Source organism: Diadema antillarum, unplaced genomic scaffold (genome assembly GCF_040938485.1).
Source record: "Diadema antillarum isolate AM-2024a unplaced genomic scaffold, OU_Dant_1.0 seq00000821_RagTag, whole genome shotgun sequence".
NCBI lineage: Eukaryota > Metazoa > Echinodermata > Echinoidea > Diadematoida > Diadematidae > Diadema > Diadema antillarum.
The window spans coordinates 119,351-136,605 of NW_027271698.1; the positions used below are offsets into that span (position 1 = coordinate 119,351).

At 37.8% G+C, this 17,255-nt stretch overlaps 1 protein-coding gene across 2 annotated transcripts; it reads left to right on the forward strand.

Moving 5' to 3' along the window:
• Window positions 1–6,242: 6,242 nt before the first annotated feature.
• LOC139739859 (retinol dehydrogenase 8-like) lies at window positions 6,243–15,188 on the forward strand. 2 transcript variants are annotated; one of them, XM_071650460.1, is made up of 5 exons: window positions 6,243–6,332; window positions 6,716–7,004; window positions 8,371–8,550; window positions 13,710–13,803; window positions 14,497–15,188. In XM_071650460.1, exons 2-5 carry the CDS (start codon window positions 6,740–6,742, stop codon window positions 14,807–14,809), a joined length of 852 nt encoding a protein of 283 aa, XP_071506561.1. In that variant the 5' UTR covers window positions 6,243–6,332; window positions 6,716–6,739; the 3' UTR covers window positions 14,810–15,188. The 2 variants fall into 2 exon arrangements, with proteins under 2 accessions (XP_071506561.1, XP_071506562.1); XM_071650461.1 differs by having other exon boundaries at window positions 6,311–6,365.
• The last annotated feature ends 2,067 nt before the right edge of the window (window positions 15,189–17,255 follow it).

Here is a 17,255-nt window from a genome sequence, read left to right on the forward strand (position 1 = left end):
GATTGTGTGCTTTCAGCAACATCAGATTCAAACATATCAGTTTTTAAAAACACCTCAAACTGAGTTTCCCGCTGTTATTGTGGGTTTTGTGGAAAATCTTTTTTTTCCTCAGAATTGTATTACCACACAAAGTATATTGCTGAAAAGTATTTTTTTTTAACACAGTAATATGCTCTGTTCAGTCCTCAACAACTGCAGGTAATGAGCAAGGTTGTCATTCCTGTTATAGTGACCGTAGGCAAGCCATTTTGAAATAACCTGTAGTGAAAATAATGTCCTGACCCTATACGGAAAAGTTGGCTTTAGACCATGAAAACAACATTCAGACTCGATTTCATTCTATGACCCAGAAAACCTATAATACAGAATAAATTTTGAAAATTATTGTGAAATGTTTATTTTTTTAAACAATGGAAATGACTTTTGAATTTCAGATGGCGGCCATATTGGATTTGGCCAATATGGCCTCAGGGCGCCCTTCTTGGAGCCCATCAAAAATTGAAGTAGTATGGTTTTGGCAACACTTGTACCAAATTTAGTGCTTTTTGAAGAATTTGAACCAAAAAGTCTTTGTGCCCCCCCCCCCCCCCGTAACTGTAAAATGTAAAAAAAATATATATATATATATATATATATATATATATACCAGTGAAGCTCCCTACGAGCTTATAACGCAGCAGGGCGAACTGATACGCAGCGGATCGAGCCGGAACGAGTAACAGTCGAGTGGATGAGCAGTGAAACGAGGAGAAGCGAGTTCATGCGAGCTGCTAGCGAGCTAGTGCGAGATGCTACGAGCTAGTGCGAGATACCAGCGAGCAACGAACGAGTGGCGAACGAGGTACACGCGCAACGGGGCGAGCAAACTTCGTACTGAATCGTACTGTTACGAGCAAAAGCGAGCTGGAGCGAGGTGAAAAGCAAACTAAGGCAACCGTAGGCAACCATTTTGTACAAAATATACGAGCTACAACGCAACAATGTGACTGCTACAAAATATTTTGCCACGGAGTGCTGCGTTTGGCTGCTTTAAGGCTGCGTTCGACTGACGCAGCTATACGCAGCTAAAACCGCAAAGGTGTGAGCTGGGCTTAAGGCAACGAGATTTTTTTTAAAAAGTATTTAGCGAACATTCGTATCTGCGGGGATAACGTGTTAGTATGGATGGTCTTTGTTTCTTTCTTTTTTAGATTATAGATTCCGTAAAGATAAAAAATATTATTCTCTTTGATGTATAATTATATAATCCATCACGCAGGTAAACAAGTAATTATGTATTAAATTGATGCAAAGTATTTCCAGTTAGTTTTGTTGTATTTATTTGATTTGTACTTTCGAACAAAAACATAACACATTTTTTTTAACATGAAATATTGTTTTATTCATTCTGTTAACACACTCAAAGTGATTGTGTAAATTTCACGTATATATCACACGGGGTAAAAAAAAATAGAAATAACGGGGGAAAATTGTGAGTGTATATCAAGATGTGTGTGTCTTTATGTGCGTTTGGAAGCTTGAAGGTAGACTACTAATGATGCTCACTATAGATCCTTAAATTTTTTCTTCTTTTTTTTTTACTGCCTGTCATGTGGTGTTTTTTTTTTTATCACGAATTGAAATAAATATATTTCTGGGAAATTCCATAAAAAATCTTCGGTCTATCGGACCTTTGGTTTACAAGTCCCTTTCTAATGTTCGGTCTGAGGAACTAAGATGTATGTACAGTATAAACTGCAATAAATAGCTTCCGAGAGCTAATAAGATTGGGCGTGTTGTGTTGTGATTACCGCTCAAGGCTATATTTTCTATCCTTGTGATAATAAAGGTGATATTCAGAACACTTCTTTGACTATACAGCTATCGCGTGGCAATACTGCATGGCCTGTAGCAATTAAAGGCATAATTTACCATTTACAGATGAAACAAAAACCCAGCATTAGTGCTTCAAAATAGTTCTAAAATGTGAGTTAGGGATATAAACAACCAATCTAAAAATTTGAATCAGTATAAGCGATGTTATGTATTGTTTAAAAAAAAGAAAATGTGAACAATAGTTATAACAAAAATGTTTCCAGACTAAACCGTCTACAGTTATGGTTTATTGGGAAAAATAGTGATATCTCCTTATATTTCAGGCTTTATTACAAAAATGTTATATGGTAGGATGTTTTGTAATACAAGTGACCTACACATATGCATCAAATGTGATATCTTGAACATTTTAAAAATCACTGCTCCCAAACGTAAACAGGACCTTTAACCCCATGTGTGGCACATTGATTACTTATCCACAGGTTTGTATAATTATGAAATTTGTGCACATCATATTATAACTCATTGGCAAAGAAAGAGTTAACGGCAATTATTATGGCAATAGATGACAGATATAGTGAATGTACATATATGTGTGTGTGTGTGTGTGTGTGTGTGTGTGCGTGTGTGTGTGTGTGTGTGTGTGTGTTTGTGTGCGTGTTTACATGTGTAATCAGTAACCATGGATCTGAAAATCCAACGCTCACAGTATAGGTCATCGTTGGTCAAGAATTTATGAGGTTTATTTGCTAACTGACATTAAAACAACGCTGTACAACTTGTCAATGCACCCCAACATCGTGCATGTATTTAAAGGAAACCAAAACCCAAAGAGAAATGTGGATTGAGTGAAAGCAGCAACATTAGTAGAACACATCACTAAAAGTTTGAGGAAAATTGGACAATCGATGCAAAAGTTATGAATTTTTAAAGTTTTGGTGTTGGAACCGCTGGATGAGGAGACTACTAGAGGTTATGATGTCATGAGTGGACAACAATATAAAGAAAACATACAGGGAATTCCACAAGAATTCACTTTTCTAGCATAACGAAAGAGCACTTGACTAACCGTTTTCAGAAAGCGGGGGAATAATTGCTAGCCTTAACATATGTCAGTATCAAGTTGATAGAATGTGTAATTTTCATGAAAAATTGTTTTTTGGTGGAATTTCCTCTATATTTTCTTTATATTGTTGTCCACACATGACATCATAACCTCTAGTAGTCTCCTCATCCAGCGGTTCCAACTACAAAACTTTAAAAATTCTTAACTTTTGCAACGATTGTCCGATTTTCCTCAAACTTTCACTGATGTGGTATACTAATGTTGCTGCTTTCACTCAATCCAAATTTCTCTTTGGGTTTTGGTTTCCTTTAATGCAATTCTATTCATTACACAATTTCTACATTTTGATTTCAAATCCAATATCACATAGATAACAGTTCTTTTCATTAAAACAACTGCAATTATGTGATACTGGATTTGACATGAAAACAAAATGTGCAAGTCGTGTAATGGATAGAAAGGAATGTATAAGATGAGCTTGCGGTAAGAGCGCAGTCGAATAGACATGCACGTTTAGACCAGGTAACAAAATAAAATTAGCTCACACACAAGTACACACACAACAGTTAGAAATTACGTTAGAAAATGATAACACCTGTTCGATGGCGTGCACAATGATTAATTGATGCAAATAACTTCAACGGCATCGAGTTTTGCGCCGTTAAAGCAAGGAGGTTCGAGAGATGGAGTTACAACTGACTATAATTATAACTATTCAATCAGCTGTCAGTTTTCTATGGATGGACAAAAGAATTCCACAGGTGCATTTGTGCCTTTGATGTTCGATGCATGAAGCCGCCATCTTTCTGAGCAATCTGAAGATTCATTTTTAACGCTAACATAATATCGGGTATATGCTGCTCGTTTATATATCAAATGCAATGAAATTTCACCTAATGATAAAGCATACAAAACAAAAGTCAATTCTGTTCGAAAATATGTGCAAAAGTGTAAATCTGAGCTGTATTTTGTGAAAGTGTTTGAAATTTTACCCTCATGGAAAACCGGTTTTATCACTTTTCTCCCTATTTCCGCCAAATGAAACTAATATGGTACCATCTTCAAGTATAGTTCTTTATAAATTAATATGTCAGATTAGCGTACAGACACGTACAATCGAGTAATTTTGATATCTATTTCAGCAATATTTAAGCAATTTCTATTCGCGCACCCCCGTGCCCTTACCATTGTCTACCGCTCATCGTTTGTGAGCAGGGATAGCGAAAAGTACTTACCATCACAAAGACATGTCCTTGGAAAGTGGCTGGTGATTATGCAATGAGACACCAGTCAGTTGTCTTCGCATCTGAGGGGCAGATCTAGTTTGACACATACTTCAAATATTTTTGAGTGGCGGCTTCGAGCATGGGATCAAAGCGAATAAAGGGCTTTTTACACTTGTAAATTTTTTGCTTAGTCCCGTACCAACGGTGGGGCTGGGGCGGGGGGGGGGGGGGGGCTTAGCCCCACCGTTGGTACGGGACTATCCTTAGCCCACTTTCTGTTTACACTCGTTTTTGCCAAAGTGGGCTAGCCCCACCGATAGTCCGGTACTATCAAGGGCTTTTTACACTTGTAAATTTTTGCTTAGTCCCGTACCAACGGTGGGGCTAAGGGGGGGGGGGGGGGCTCTTAGCCCCACCGTTGGTACGGGACTATCCTTAGCCCACTTTCTGTTTACACTCGTTTTTGCCAAAGTGGGCTAGCCCCACCGATAGTCCGGTACTATCTGGCCCTGCAAAATAGCAGGGTTAGCACCGCAATTGCGGTGCCAAGCAAGTGAGTGTAAACAGAACGAAAAAATAATCCTGGGGGGCATTTCATGAAGCATTTTTGTCCGACAACTTGTCGGACAAATTTGCTCTCAGCCAGTCAGATGCAAGGATTTCAGTAGCTTTTAACATTTTGTCAGACGAAATATCTGACAAAACGCTTCATGAAATGCCCCCAGGGCTAAGCGACGGAGACGAAGTCCGACCCTCACTGACCAATCAGAAACGAGGTAATCAAGTGCTGCCGGTGCGTGCGTGTACGTGTACAGTACACAGCGTAATCATGAATATTCATGTGGTTTGGAAAGTCCGGGGCTAAGAAATACGAGTGTAAAAAGGTCAGTTTTCTCCTTAGCCCCGGACAAGAGATAGTACGGGATTAATTGGCCAGTGTAAAAAGCTGAAAAAATTGGTACGGGACTAACGATAGTCCTGGGTCAGAGAAAGTCCGGGGTTAAGAAACGCAAGTGTAAAAAGGGCTTTTGTGACTCCATTTCTCGAACCTCCTTGGTTAAAGCACAAAAACTTATCAGTATCATACTACTCTACGTTACACGCTCACAGTCTGCACAAAGCGACTTGTTGAATGTCGCCATGTATTGTTCAAACTCAAATTCAGGGAAAATGTAAGTTGGCTAAATCGTGGTAGCTGTCGCCTCTTGTACAAAAAAAAAAAAAAAATATTTTGCACAACACGTGAATCTAAACTGTGTGTCAAGTCTATTAAGGTGGACCAAGGTGTGTCGGGGGTATCCCATTTCCCCACGAGGAAGCTGTTGCAGTTCTGAAATTACAGTTCGATGCTCTTGTGCACACTTTGTTGGAATATTAGAACATTTTCGATTTAAACAAACAGTGAGAGAAATTTTAAAAAAAAAATATCAGGGAAAATGCGAATGGCTAAACCGTGGTATCTATCTGATGTTGTTCTGTGTGTGCATCTTCAGGTCCATATGGTTGCGTGGCGCATTATACGTGTACATGTACCTTAAATTATACTTGCACAAAACACAGGGCAGTGAATGAGGGGTGACATGTATTCTTAATTAGAATGAAAATATGAATGTGATATTAGCAAGCACAAAAAGTAAACAATTTACAAACGAGATTCAGTGTGATATTCTAATTTACTGGCTACATTACTTGAAAATGTATAATATCCAAATCTCAAGAAAAAGTGGGATTTCTATATTCCTAGGGTTGGGGGAGCTGCCATCCAGATTTTCACCAAAGTAACAGATATCTCCAGAGGCTGCATTTTTCATATATACGGTGCGTGGTGAACACAGGGTCATTAGAGAATCATTTATGATACTGTTGATGGTGCTTTCTCACGGAAATCATGATTTTCCGTGGTGCTTCTGCACTACAATGTTCTCCGAAAAGTCAGGGGTGCTGCACAGCACCCTAGACATTCCCTATCCGAGGGGCCTGCTCTATAAGAGCTACATGGTAGTAACATAGTAGCAACATTGACTTTGCGCCACTGGAGACCGAAGACCGTGTTTACTCCTATTATACCGTCCATGTTTGCGCGCGTTTATGTGTTTTTGTGACGCTGCAACATTGAAGCTGTAGAAAAAAAAAAATGTACTTGGTGCTTCTGGTGCTATTTAATCATACCTGATTTACTCTTCTGTTTTGCGTAAACGGTAGGCCTACATCAGTATACACTTCAGGTAAGTGTACCAGCCTCAACTTAAGTGTGTCAGGTAAATGTTGTGAAGCGGTTCTGCACCAGGGTTACGGGTTAGTGTATAATGTATAACATATAGAATTAGATCTAAAATATTGAAATAAAAAGCTCACATTCACACCCGGAGAATGTAAGCACCCTGTTACGTCTATAGTCTGAAACTGTCTGCATGCTTTACCAATAAGAAGCTACTACCTATTCGCATGCCTCAGTAGGGCCTACAAAGAAATGTCCAACTGAATATCGAAATATTTTCGATGTCATGTTATAGTTGAGAGGAAGGTTTGAGTTTTGTGGTTGATTTGCTGTTTGTTTATTGTTTTTACAACTTTTTTATGAAAGAAAATACTCTGATTGATACACCAGCAGGATTTCGTCAAGGCAGCCAACATGTCCCCACAAATAGTACTCCTGACGGGTGGATCGTCCGGGATAGGACTGGCCGTGGCGGAGAGGCTTGCCAAGGATTCTAAGAAGAGATTCCTCGTCATCGCGACTGTCATTTCAATGAGCGAGAAAGGCGATCTGGTGAACGCTCTCGGTGACGCTGTAGACTCGACGGCGTTCATTGAAGAACTCGACATCACCAACGACGACAGCATCGCTTCCGTTGTTGCCGGCGTGATCGCTAAACATGGTCGCATTGATATTCTGAGTGAGTTGCACTTAAGTACAGATATAGTTAAATAAATGTAAATAGATAAAGTTAGGCAGAAGATACAATGCCGCAGGGAAATATTCCTTGGTGTTCGAACCTGCAACTTAATCTACAGTACTTATTCTCACTATCGGTGCATGGGTGAGATGAATAGCCACACAATAGTGTGTCGCATGTCACTCACACGACCTATGTCGGCGACATTGTAGGAAGACATTTCCAGTGACTTATTTGATTCAATTCCCATCTGAGAAGATGGCTGGATATAGCCCATATTTAGGCGAACCAGCTAATCTTCCATGGGGTTTAGTAGGATGTGAAGCGGGACCCATTCACTCGGTTTATACACCCTCCTCTGCGATGAATGAATGAATGAAGCGGGATCTTTTACGCGCATGGGTTGTGACTCTCACAAATCATGCACGGGACCTCCATTTCATATCATATCCGAGGAATGCTGGCGATCACAGTAGACTGTGTAATTTCAAAGTTGATAACGTTTTTTATTCTATTTTTTATTTATTATTATCATTTTTTTGCTGAAGTTTGGGTTGGGATGGAAATGAGGGTCGACTCACGTCTCGCTGCTTTCTATGCACTTGTTTGTAGTGGTAGCGGGCACCCATATCACACCTCAAAAATTTGTGGAAGATGAATGGAATAGTTGAACGATTGATGACTAGATACACCTAAATTTATTATATTTGCTACATTTGCGGGCATTACAGAACGGGTAAAACTCAGAGAGAATACATTGATATTGTCATGGTGTATCATTATCAAAATATGAATCACGGTCGTGGAATTGTTGCGAGAGGGCACACGTGTACGAAGTGTTTTAATGGCCCACAAAGATATCTGATAGATTTGAGTTAATGTAAGTCACATAGAGAAGAGATTATCCATCATAGATGCCTCCATATCCTCCTAAAAAGAAAAAGAAAGAAAAAACAATGTCTACCTTTAGTCCGATGTATCATTCTGGGTTCCTAGTGACAAAGTCTAGTAGATAAGTCATGCAAATGCAAATAACCTTACAGGAACGAGAACGTAGCTATAATACAAACACTGAATACTTGATGTTTATGTACTTCGATGAGTGGCAATTTGTCACTCAGTTGCAATACAAACAAAAAGGTTGAAGATAATCATTATTATCATCACAACAATTTTGATATCAATGGCCGTTTTAAAACAGATATGAGGCGACATATGAATGCTGTAAATTATGATATATTTTTTCTAATAATCGTGAAGACTTCAGAGCTTGTTAATCATTGATGTTTGTAAGTTGTTGATTTTTCTTTTCTCTGTGATAGTTTTTGCTTTTTTCTTGATGTTGTTTTTTTTTTATTTCTCCCAGTGAATATTGCTGGTGTTCAAGTATTCGGCGTGGTTGATCAGATTTCACGGGAGCAAGTAGACCTCGCTTTTAACGTCAATACAATTGGAACCATTCGACTCACCCAGTCGGTGTTGCCACACATGAAGCGTCAGATGGCGGGAAAAATCATTTCGATTACGAGCGTATACGGCGTGCATGGTTGGTATACCTCTTACGATAAATGCCTCACTTATTCACCCTGCAAGTGATCGCATAAATTGTTTTTATCTAAATATTTATGCAATACACACACACACACACACACACACACACATATATATATATATATATATATATATATATATACATATATATATATATATATATATATATATATATATGTGTGTGTGTGTGTGTGTGTGTGTATATATATATATAATGAAAACAAACAAAGGGAAAACTGATCAGAAACTAATGATCAAAAGGGAAAATTTTGAGCAAATAAAATAGGTTTCCGATGGGATTCCACACACACACACACACACACACACACACACACACACACACATACACACACACACATTAATCTGGCATAAACCCAAAGGATGTAATTCTAGTCTTGGATTTCTTTGCTCAAAGTTTCCCCTCATATATATATATATATATATATATATATATATGAATAATACCATACTTTCTTTCTTCAAATTCGTAAAAGCATGCGAATATGTATCACTAGGTTACATTCTGCGTACAGGCATGTCTGTATACAAGGAACAATAACAGAGTTCAGTGTTACAATAAAAGTAACAAGAATACAAGAATATGCAAACGTCTAAAAAGGAAGATAAACATTATACACGGTATTAGCTGAAACTGTCTCGGGTCGAAATTGAAAAAAATGGTATACTGACATTAATTACATCATTATTATGCAGTGGCGGATCCGGGGGGAAGGGGGGGGGGGGCTCAACTCCCTTTATTTTTCGTTCAAAACAAAACAAAACAAAAAAAGAAATGAAACCCGGAAGTGGCACCAGAAATTTTAGTTGACCCTCCCCCCCCCCCCCCCTTTACAGAATTCCTGGATCCGCCCTTGATATCTGTATCATGCTTTGTGTGTTGGACAAAGGCATCAATGATTTGTCTTTGGAACAAGTTTTTCAGAGACGATGTAGTGGTCAAGAAAATGAACTTAGCAACTTCTTTATTATTTTAATGACCATCTCGTCACCCGTATCATCACCCTCCTCGTCGGACAGTATAACTTGAAGCCAAACGTGCGAGTAGTGAACCATGGGTACATATATTTTGTTAAACCCGGGTCTAGGATTTATAGTATCAATAATTATCTCATTGATTTGCTCCTGAGCGTTTTTAGGTGATCCGAGTATCCTTCGGATCACCTTCTGTATCTGTACGGATTCTTTGTTCTTCTTCTTTATTTCTCCTCAAAAGTTGTGTATCGATTAGCTCAGAAAGAGTTCCTCCTATCAATTTCAAAATAATACCATATATGTATCGTGTCCCAAAGACGACAATCGAAATAAAATCATAGTGATTAGTCGACCGTGACGTCACTATGACGTCATATGAAAACACATTCTCATTCATATCCCATTAATGGAATGGAATTTTTCAATGAAATTTACGTCACGTATATTTCAAGTCAAGTTGGTTCTACTCATGTTCTCAAAATTCATCTATATTTTTAAAACGTGCGCGTACGCGCGCGTTGAAATATTTGTATGCTCCAATCGAGCTCAAAATATTTTTGCACACGTTTCAGACCTTTTGGAGCATTTTTTTGAAAAATTGAAAAAATTGGACGGACGCGAACGCGCGCGCACATATACGCATGCACAGCTCATATGCAATAGAAATTTCCCATTTTTTTACACTTATCGGATGCCTGAAATGTCAAGTAATATTTCTACCAAGTTTCAAGTCAATCCATAGAGATATATACTAAGAACACTAGAGGGCGGACTCCGTAAAATCCCTGTGACCGATAGAAGGAGGCGTTCGCCATTTTGGTCCGGGCAAATTTTGACTAGCGACCGTACCGATAACGTGTAGCGCTAGCGGAGCATGCAGGGAGATCGACGACGGGATGCAACGGCAGTAGGCTAGCATCTATGCCAAGGTCTCCATCGGAGTTTGGAAATCGAAAATGTTCTTAAATTCGCAAATTCTACTTAAAGTAGCATAGATCTATGTTGCAAAATGCCTGGTTCATGTGCTGCTTTTGGATGTAGAAACAGGAGAAAAGAAGGGGAGCGGAGTTTCCTTTCACAAGTAACTAAAATTACATTTATAGTGTGTGTTAAACAGATTGATTCAAGACAAAAAAACGAAAAAGAAAAGAAAAGGTCTTGCAAAATTCGTCAGGGGCACTCCGCCCTCCCTCAGCTATTCTCGATCTATTGCTACTATAGATAGCTAATACAGTACATATATTATGCAAGGTCGGCGGAACGGGGGTGGGGGGGATTTGCCCCATTTAAAAAAAAACACACAAAAAACCTCCCCTTTTTAAGTTTAAAAAGTGCTCTTTTCTAAGTGCCCTATTTTATAGAAAATAAAATTAGCATGATGGGTCTGATTGGGCTTTTGGTTCAAGGCAGGGTGAGGATTAGGATCTAGGTGTTATTATTTGGGTTAGCGTTTATGTAAGCTTCAACATTAGCATTTCGAGCTTGAACATAATATGTCATGGAACCAATATGCCTACACGTACTATAAAAATGATTGATTTCATTTCCACCACCACCAAAAAGAAGAAGAAAGAAAAACAATGAAACACTCGTATACACAGATAGGACTATAGAATGCAGTCCCCTCATACAGAAAAAATATAATTGCAAACAAAGAAAATACAAAAATTGACGCAGTATACTGTATCACAAGGGGCATCCGGCTGTCTAGAGACCATGCAAGAGAACCCTTTGTATTGCATGGACCATATGCATGGTCGTGTTGGTCGGCTTGAAAGTATCACCTCGTTGAGAATATTTAAAGTAAAATTTGTTTCATTTTCATTTTCTTAACCACTCAAAATAAGAGATTACTAGCAACTTAAAATTTTTGAGTTGTTTCCTTCTCTCATCTCCGACCCCCTCATCTTCTTGCTGAAAGCCAATACGTGTTTGAGCGCTTGTGTATACGTATTCACGTGTTCACCACACTGCGCTGCTGCCCGGACGCGATGTTTGTTTTTGCCCGGACAAAGATGGCGCGCGGCCTCTTCATCTCGGCACACGAGCACTGCGTACGCGCAATACGCAGTCCGCGCTCTAGTATATTATAGTATACATCTCTATGAGTCAATCCGACTCAATATGACGTCATACGGGCCCGTCAAAGTTGAAATTCCGCGCGCGCGTCAATGGCGATATACAGTGCAACAATGCCAAAAAACCGCCAATTTTAAATCCGAATTTACTCGCCAGGATGGACAATGACCCCCCCACTTTCTTTACATATTTTGAAAGCTGATGAGTTGTACATGTCATTCCATGGGTTGGCGATGCTGGAAAAATTATCAAAAAATATCAAATTTCTTAATAAAATAAAAAAAGTAAATTTTCAAAATAACGACATCAAATTTCAAGTTCACTCGAGCGTATCTCACTTATCCTTGGCCAATTTTCACCCAGACTTCAGTATGCTGTAGCTTATTTAATGCTCTATCAGTTTTAATAATCAAATATTTTGCTGGATGAAGTCTTCACCTCGTAAAAATAGATTGAAGGTAACCTTGTCAAATTTGACCCATTTGCGAGTTATCTCTGTAGGAGTGCAGTTTTTCTTGAAATGAAAATTAACATGACTGTCTTTATCGAGCACTAGCTCACTTATACTTCAGTGAATTTCTCCAAGATTTCAATATGTTGTAGCTGAGACTTTGCGCTATCGGTAATGTGTCCTCCGTTTTTTCATACAACGTCGAAATCACGTCGAAAAACTTCGCCTAAATTAAAGCTAAGCTTCGATGTATTTTCATATTTCTTTCTTTTAGCAAATTTCTTTGCAATAACACATGAAAGACATTCCCTAATACCCCCATATTTTGCACATGTTTAGTTCATGTGACGTACATTATTTTATAAGGTAACAACTACTTGATCGAACACCATCTTGGGTAGGTAAATTAGGGTCAAAGGTCATAAATGTATCATCCTGTATCTTGGTGAATACATGTCCCATCTTTCCAATATTTTGCACACACAAAGACCAGGTTACCAAGATCATTTCACAAAATATCCACTTTTTTCTCAGATGCCATCTTGGCTGTGCAAAGTGGGGTCAATGGTCAAAATATACTTCATTCTGTATCTTCGTTATAGTGTATACGGAATATGGCACCAAAGATGGCAAACTTGACTCCTTTTTTTCTAAATGAGAATCCAAACATCACACGGCCAATGTCCATAAACACAGATGAAACCTTTACGGTCATGCCTATTGGGATCAGGACTCAAATCATTGATTTTCGAAAAGATCGGATCACCTGATTTGTCAGTGTTGACAAATTCCAAGTCTAGTTATATTTCTGTTGTTGTGTAAATATGGAAGAGATTGCATCAGGGTTTATTTTTGTGGGAAATTATTGTAAATATATAAACATATATGTGGGTATATATTTATATATGTATATATATTATATATATATATATATATATATATATATATATATATATATTTGTGTTACTAGATTTTTGTTGGAAAAATAAATGGCAAAATAACTTATTATTTGTTAAATTAAACTCTTCGATTGTCCTATACAGTACCTGAATGTTTAAGGGAATAGCATTTCTTTGTTTAAAAAAAATAACTTTTTACCAAGCGAGAAAGTAAAACAAAACAAAAACAAAACAAAGCAAAACAAAGAAACACACGGACATAAACTACCTACTTCGATTGAAAATTAAGGATGTCATGAAATGTCATGAACTTGCCTTCCACACTACTCTAAACATGTTGGATTTGAGGTTTGAGTTTTACCTTTTAACTGAAACCTCATTATAAGTGCAAAAGGCCTTATGCAACAAATGCTATACTCTTTAAGATGCTGTTAAGGATCAACAAACAAAGTTTTAAGGTAGAGAAAAATTTGGAAAAAATGTAGGTGGAAATGTTGAGCATATATCCTTTCTCTTCGTGCCAGGTAAAACTGCAAGAGATGAAAATGACAGAGGAAGAAATGTCAGGGATAAACATGTCAGAGATTATGTCAGCGGTAAAATTGTCAGAAGTAAAAACTTAAAAGGTATATAAAAATAGCAAAGGTTAAAAAAAAAAATGTCGGGGGTAGGAAATAACATTATACCGGACTCGGACGTACTTGACAAATTCACGATTCTTTTTCATTTCAGGGGCTATGCATGGGGAGATCTATGCTGCTTCCAAGTTTGCTGTAGAAGGATTCTTTGAGTCATTCGCTCTCGTAGCAAGAGCCTACAATATTTGGTAAGTGAAAATAAATGTGATAAAATCTTGGCATTGAATTTAGGAACTCTTCTTTTCCCCTGAAATGCAAATGCATGTTGATTTGTGTTGATTTATGATACCCTCAACATCACTTTTGCGGTGAAACGAATAGCTAGAAACATTCCATATATTTTTAACTAATTTGTCTTCTACTTTCCTTCAGATTACTTAGATACGCCAGTGTTTCTTTAATATATGTGACTAACAAAAGACATGGCGAGGGAACATGCAAGTTATTCTGAGTCGAGGGGAAGTTGCATTCCAATGTCTGTTGTTAAACATATCATTACTGTAGCAATGATTGGCAGATTACGTCACAGCAGAAATATTTGTTCCGAACGATTTTGTGTGTGTGTGGGTGCTCCAAGTAATCTGAAGCAAAATAGAAAATAAATTAGTTGAAAATATATGGAATGTTTCTGGATAATCATTCGTTTCACCGCAAAAGTGATGTTGAGGGTATCATAAATCAACACAAATCAACATGCATTTGTATTTCAGGGAACCTTTAATCAAATTCACACTGTCATTACTGACTAATACAATCAGCAGCTTTCACACACTCCTAAAAGCCTCCAACAGTAATAGTTGTCATATCAGGCGTTAATCTCGGAACTTCCATCGGAAGTCAATGACTACATATGTCAAAGAAGTATCTTATTTTGACTACAGGCCGTGTGTGATCGAACCAGTTGGTGTACAAACACCTCTCTTGGACGGAATCATCCAAAGTTTACAGAAAGTACAAGCGGGCGAATCCGGCAGCAAGATCGACCAAGCGAAGTCGGCCAAAAACTGGGAAGTACTCGGGGGTGAAGGCCTTACAGTACCGATGGAAGACGTAGTTGGGACGTTCATGAATATCGTAGAAGATCCCAAACCCCCACTACGCCATCCAGTCTTTGGAGCTAAATGGGGAGGGTTAGATTTCTTCCGCGATCCAACTGCTGAGAAGTATATAGCTGCGGTGAAGACATCTGAATGATCGTCTAGCTTGATCTCTACAAGCACGAATGTTCTCTAGATATTTCCCCCGCTGTCTTATAACCGTAAAGAAATAAGGAACTAAAACTTTTTTTTGGGGGGGGGGGGGAATCACATCGTCTGAATGCATGTTTTGTATTGATTATGGAATTTGATTAACCCTCTTTTATCGTTTTGTCATCTTTGTTTGCAAAGCTACTTCAAATGATTATCACATTTGCTTACTGTATGTCCTCCATCAGTACAAAATTAACAGAAAAAAATCTGTAGGCACCTACTGTAAGCCTTCTTGAGAAAAAAATAGGTATACGGGTCCACTTTAAAAACATCCATCGTTAAAATTCATTGCACAAACTATACGGTTTGGGTAAATATGCATAAGAGGCAATAAGTTTTCAGCGATTAATAAGGTCAGTTCCATATCTGTTTGGAGTTAACACTTGAAACTATGATTGTATGGGTATAACCCCTCCCCGCCCCCGCCCCCAACTAGGAATATTCTTTTTAATTCATCATGGGTTTTTTTTTTTCATATGATGCTCTGAACGTTTATTGTCATAAGTTATATTACTTATGTACATATTGTAGATAGCAATATCTAATAGACAAGTAGTATATGTTGGAGTTACAACCCATAGATTTAAGGTCCCGTAGTAATCAATGCGCCCAGACAGACACAATTTGTACATTCCTAGGATGTTGTTCCGGGTTTCATGAGCTAACAAGCATAAAAGGGGGCCTTCAGTGCAACATCGGGTGCCACTCCCGGGTTTCTTCAGATGACAAGAAAAAAAGGCCTTACCGCGCTCAAAGGTTTCATTCATAGCTTACTTTATTTTGATTATGCAACCTTATTCTCTGTTCCCAAAGAAAGTGAAATGTATATGTTCTTCTCGAATATGGAATAAAATTTAAATTGAATTGAATTCGATTTTTCCCCTAGTGCCACTTCCCGGACACCGTATGTATTTCCTGGGCTGTATATATATATATATATATATATACAGACGTATATATATATATATATATATATATATACAGACGTGTTTTCATGTCTGTTTCAGAAACGGGTTTGATTAAGATCTTTTGTCACACCATGGGCACTGATGAAGAGTGTGACCTTGCCCTTCAGTATTTGAGAGCTATGCTCCGTTTTTAAGATCTTCAAGATCTAGGATTTATTATTATTTTTTACGGCGTTCTTCTTCTACTGATTTGTTTACTATATATATATATATATATATATGTGTGTGTGTGTGTGTGTGTGTGTGTGTGTGTGTGTGTGTGTGTGTGTGCGTGTGTGTGCATGAGTGCCATAACGTATCTGTATGTACGTGGGCCTATGAGCTTGAAGACAAATACTAATGAAATACCTAAAATGGTTACAATACGTCCGAATTTTCGTAAATCAGAAAATGAAAAAGAAAAAAGTTCGTCATTTCGAAGTTTCGATAGTCCGACAACGAAATAATGTTCGTTGGTACGCATATTGTCCTCATCATTTCAATTTCATTTCATTTCGATAAACGAACCTTATTCAATTTTCGGATGCCTGAAAATATAATGTAGAATAATGTACTCTCTCCGCCTATGATGATTTATGCGTCATACTTCTCCCTTTCTTCTTGAAATGAACGGTGATGCCTGATATTTCTGCCAGGCAGTATTATCGTCGCTAGTTCTCAGAGAAATAAAACAACGAAAAGCGTCGTAATTTAAGGGTCGGGGATAATATTGGTATGGATGGTCTTTGTTTCTTTCTTCTTTTTTTTTAGATTATTGCTTCTGTAAAGTTATTCTCGTTGATTACATTCACCATTACGGAAGCACAAAAGTAATTATGTGTTAAATTTCTGCAAAGTATTTCCAGTTATGAGTGTCGTAATCAGTTCATTTGGACTTTCAAACAAAATCATAACACATTTTTTTACCTAAGATATTGTTTTATTCATTCTGTTAAGACATTCAAAGTGATAATGTAGATTTCACGTATTACACGGAGTAATAAAAATGAATACGAAGATATGTGTGTGTGAGTGTGTGTGTGTGTGTGCGCGCGTTGGTGTATGTGTTTATGTGCGTTTGGAATCTTGATGGTAGACTACTAATGATGTGCACTATAGATCCTTTGACGATTTTTTTTTCTTTCTGTTTCTGAGGTCTATTTGCTATGAATTTTGAATTCTAAATGAAATTAAAACAACGCTAAACAGCTTGTCACGTATTTAATGCAATTCTATTCATTACACAATTTCCACATTTTGTTTTCAAATCCAATATCACCTAGAGTACAATTATTTTCATTAAAACAAGTGTAATTATGTGATACTGGATTTGACATGAAAACAAAATGTGTAACTTGCGTAATGGATAGAAAGGAATGTATGCCTATATTAAGGTAAGATGAGCTTACGATAAGAGCGCAGTCGACTAGACATGAACGTTTA

What these genes read in the sequence shown, in the direction of transcription:
- LOC139739859 (XM_071650460.1), top strand. Translation starts at nt 6,740, where the DNA reads ATGTCCCCACAAATAGTACTCCTGACGGGTGGATCGTCCGGGATAGGA. An exon ending in TGGTCGCATTGATATTCTGA is followed by an intron (nt 7,005 to 8,370) that starts GTGAGTTGCACT and finishes TATTTCTCCCAG; the next exon opens with TGAATATTGCTGGTGTTCAA. An exon ending in GCAAGAGCCTACAATATTTG is followed by an intron (nt 13,804 to 14,496) that starts GTAAGTGAAAAT and finishes TTTTGACTACAG; the next exon opens with GCCGTGTGTGATCGAACCAG.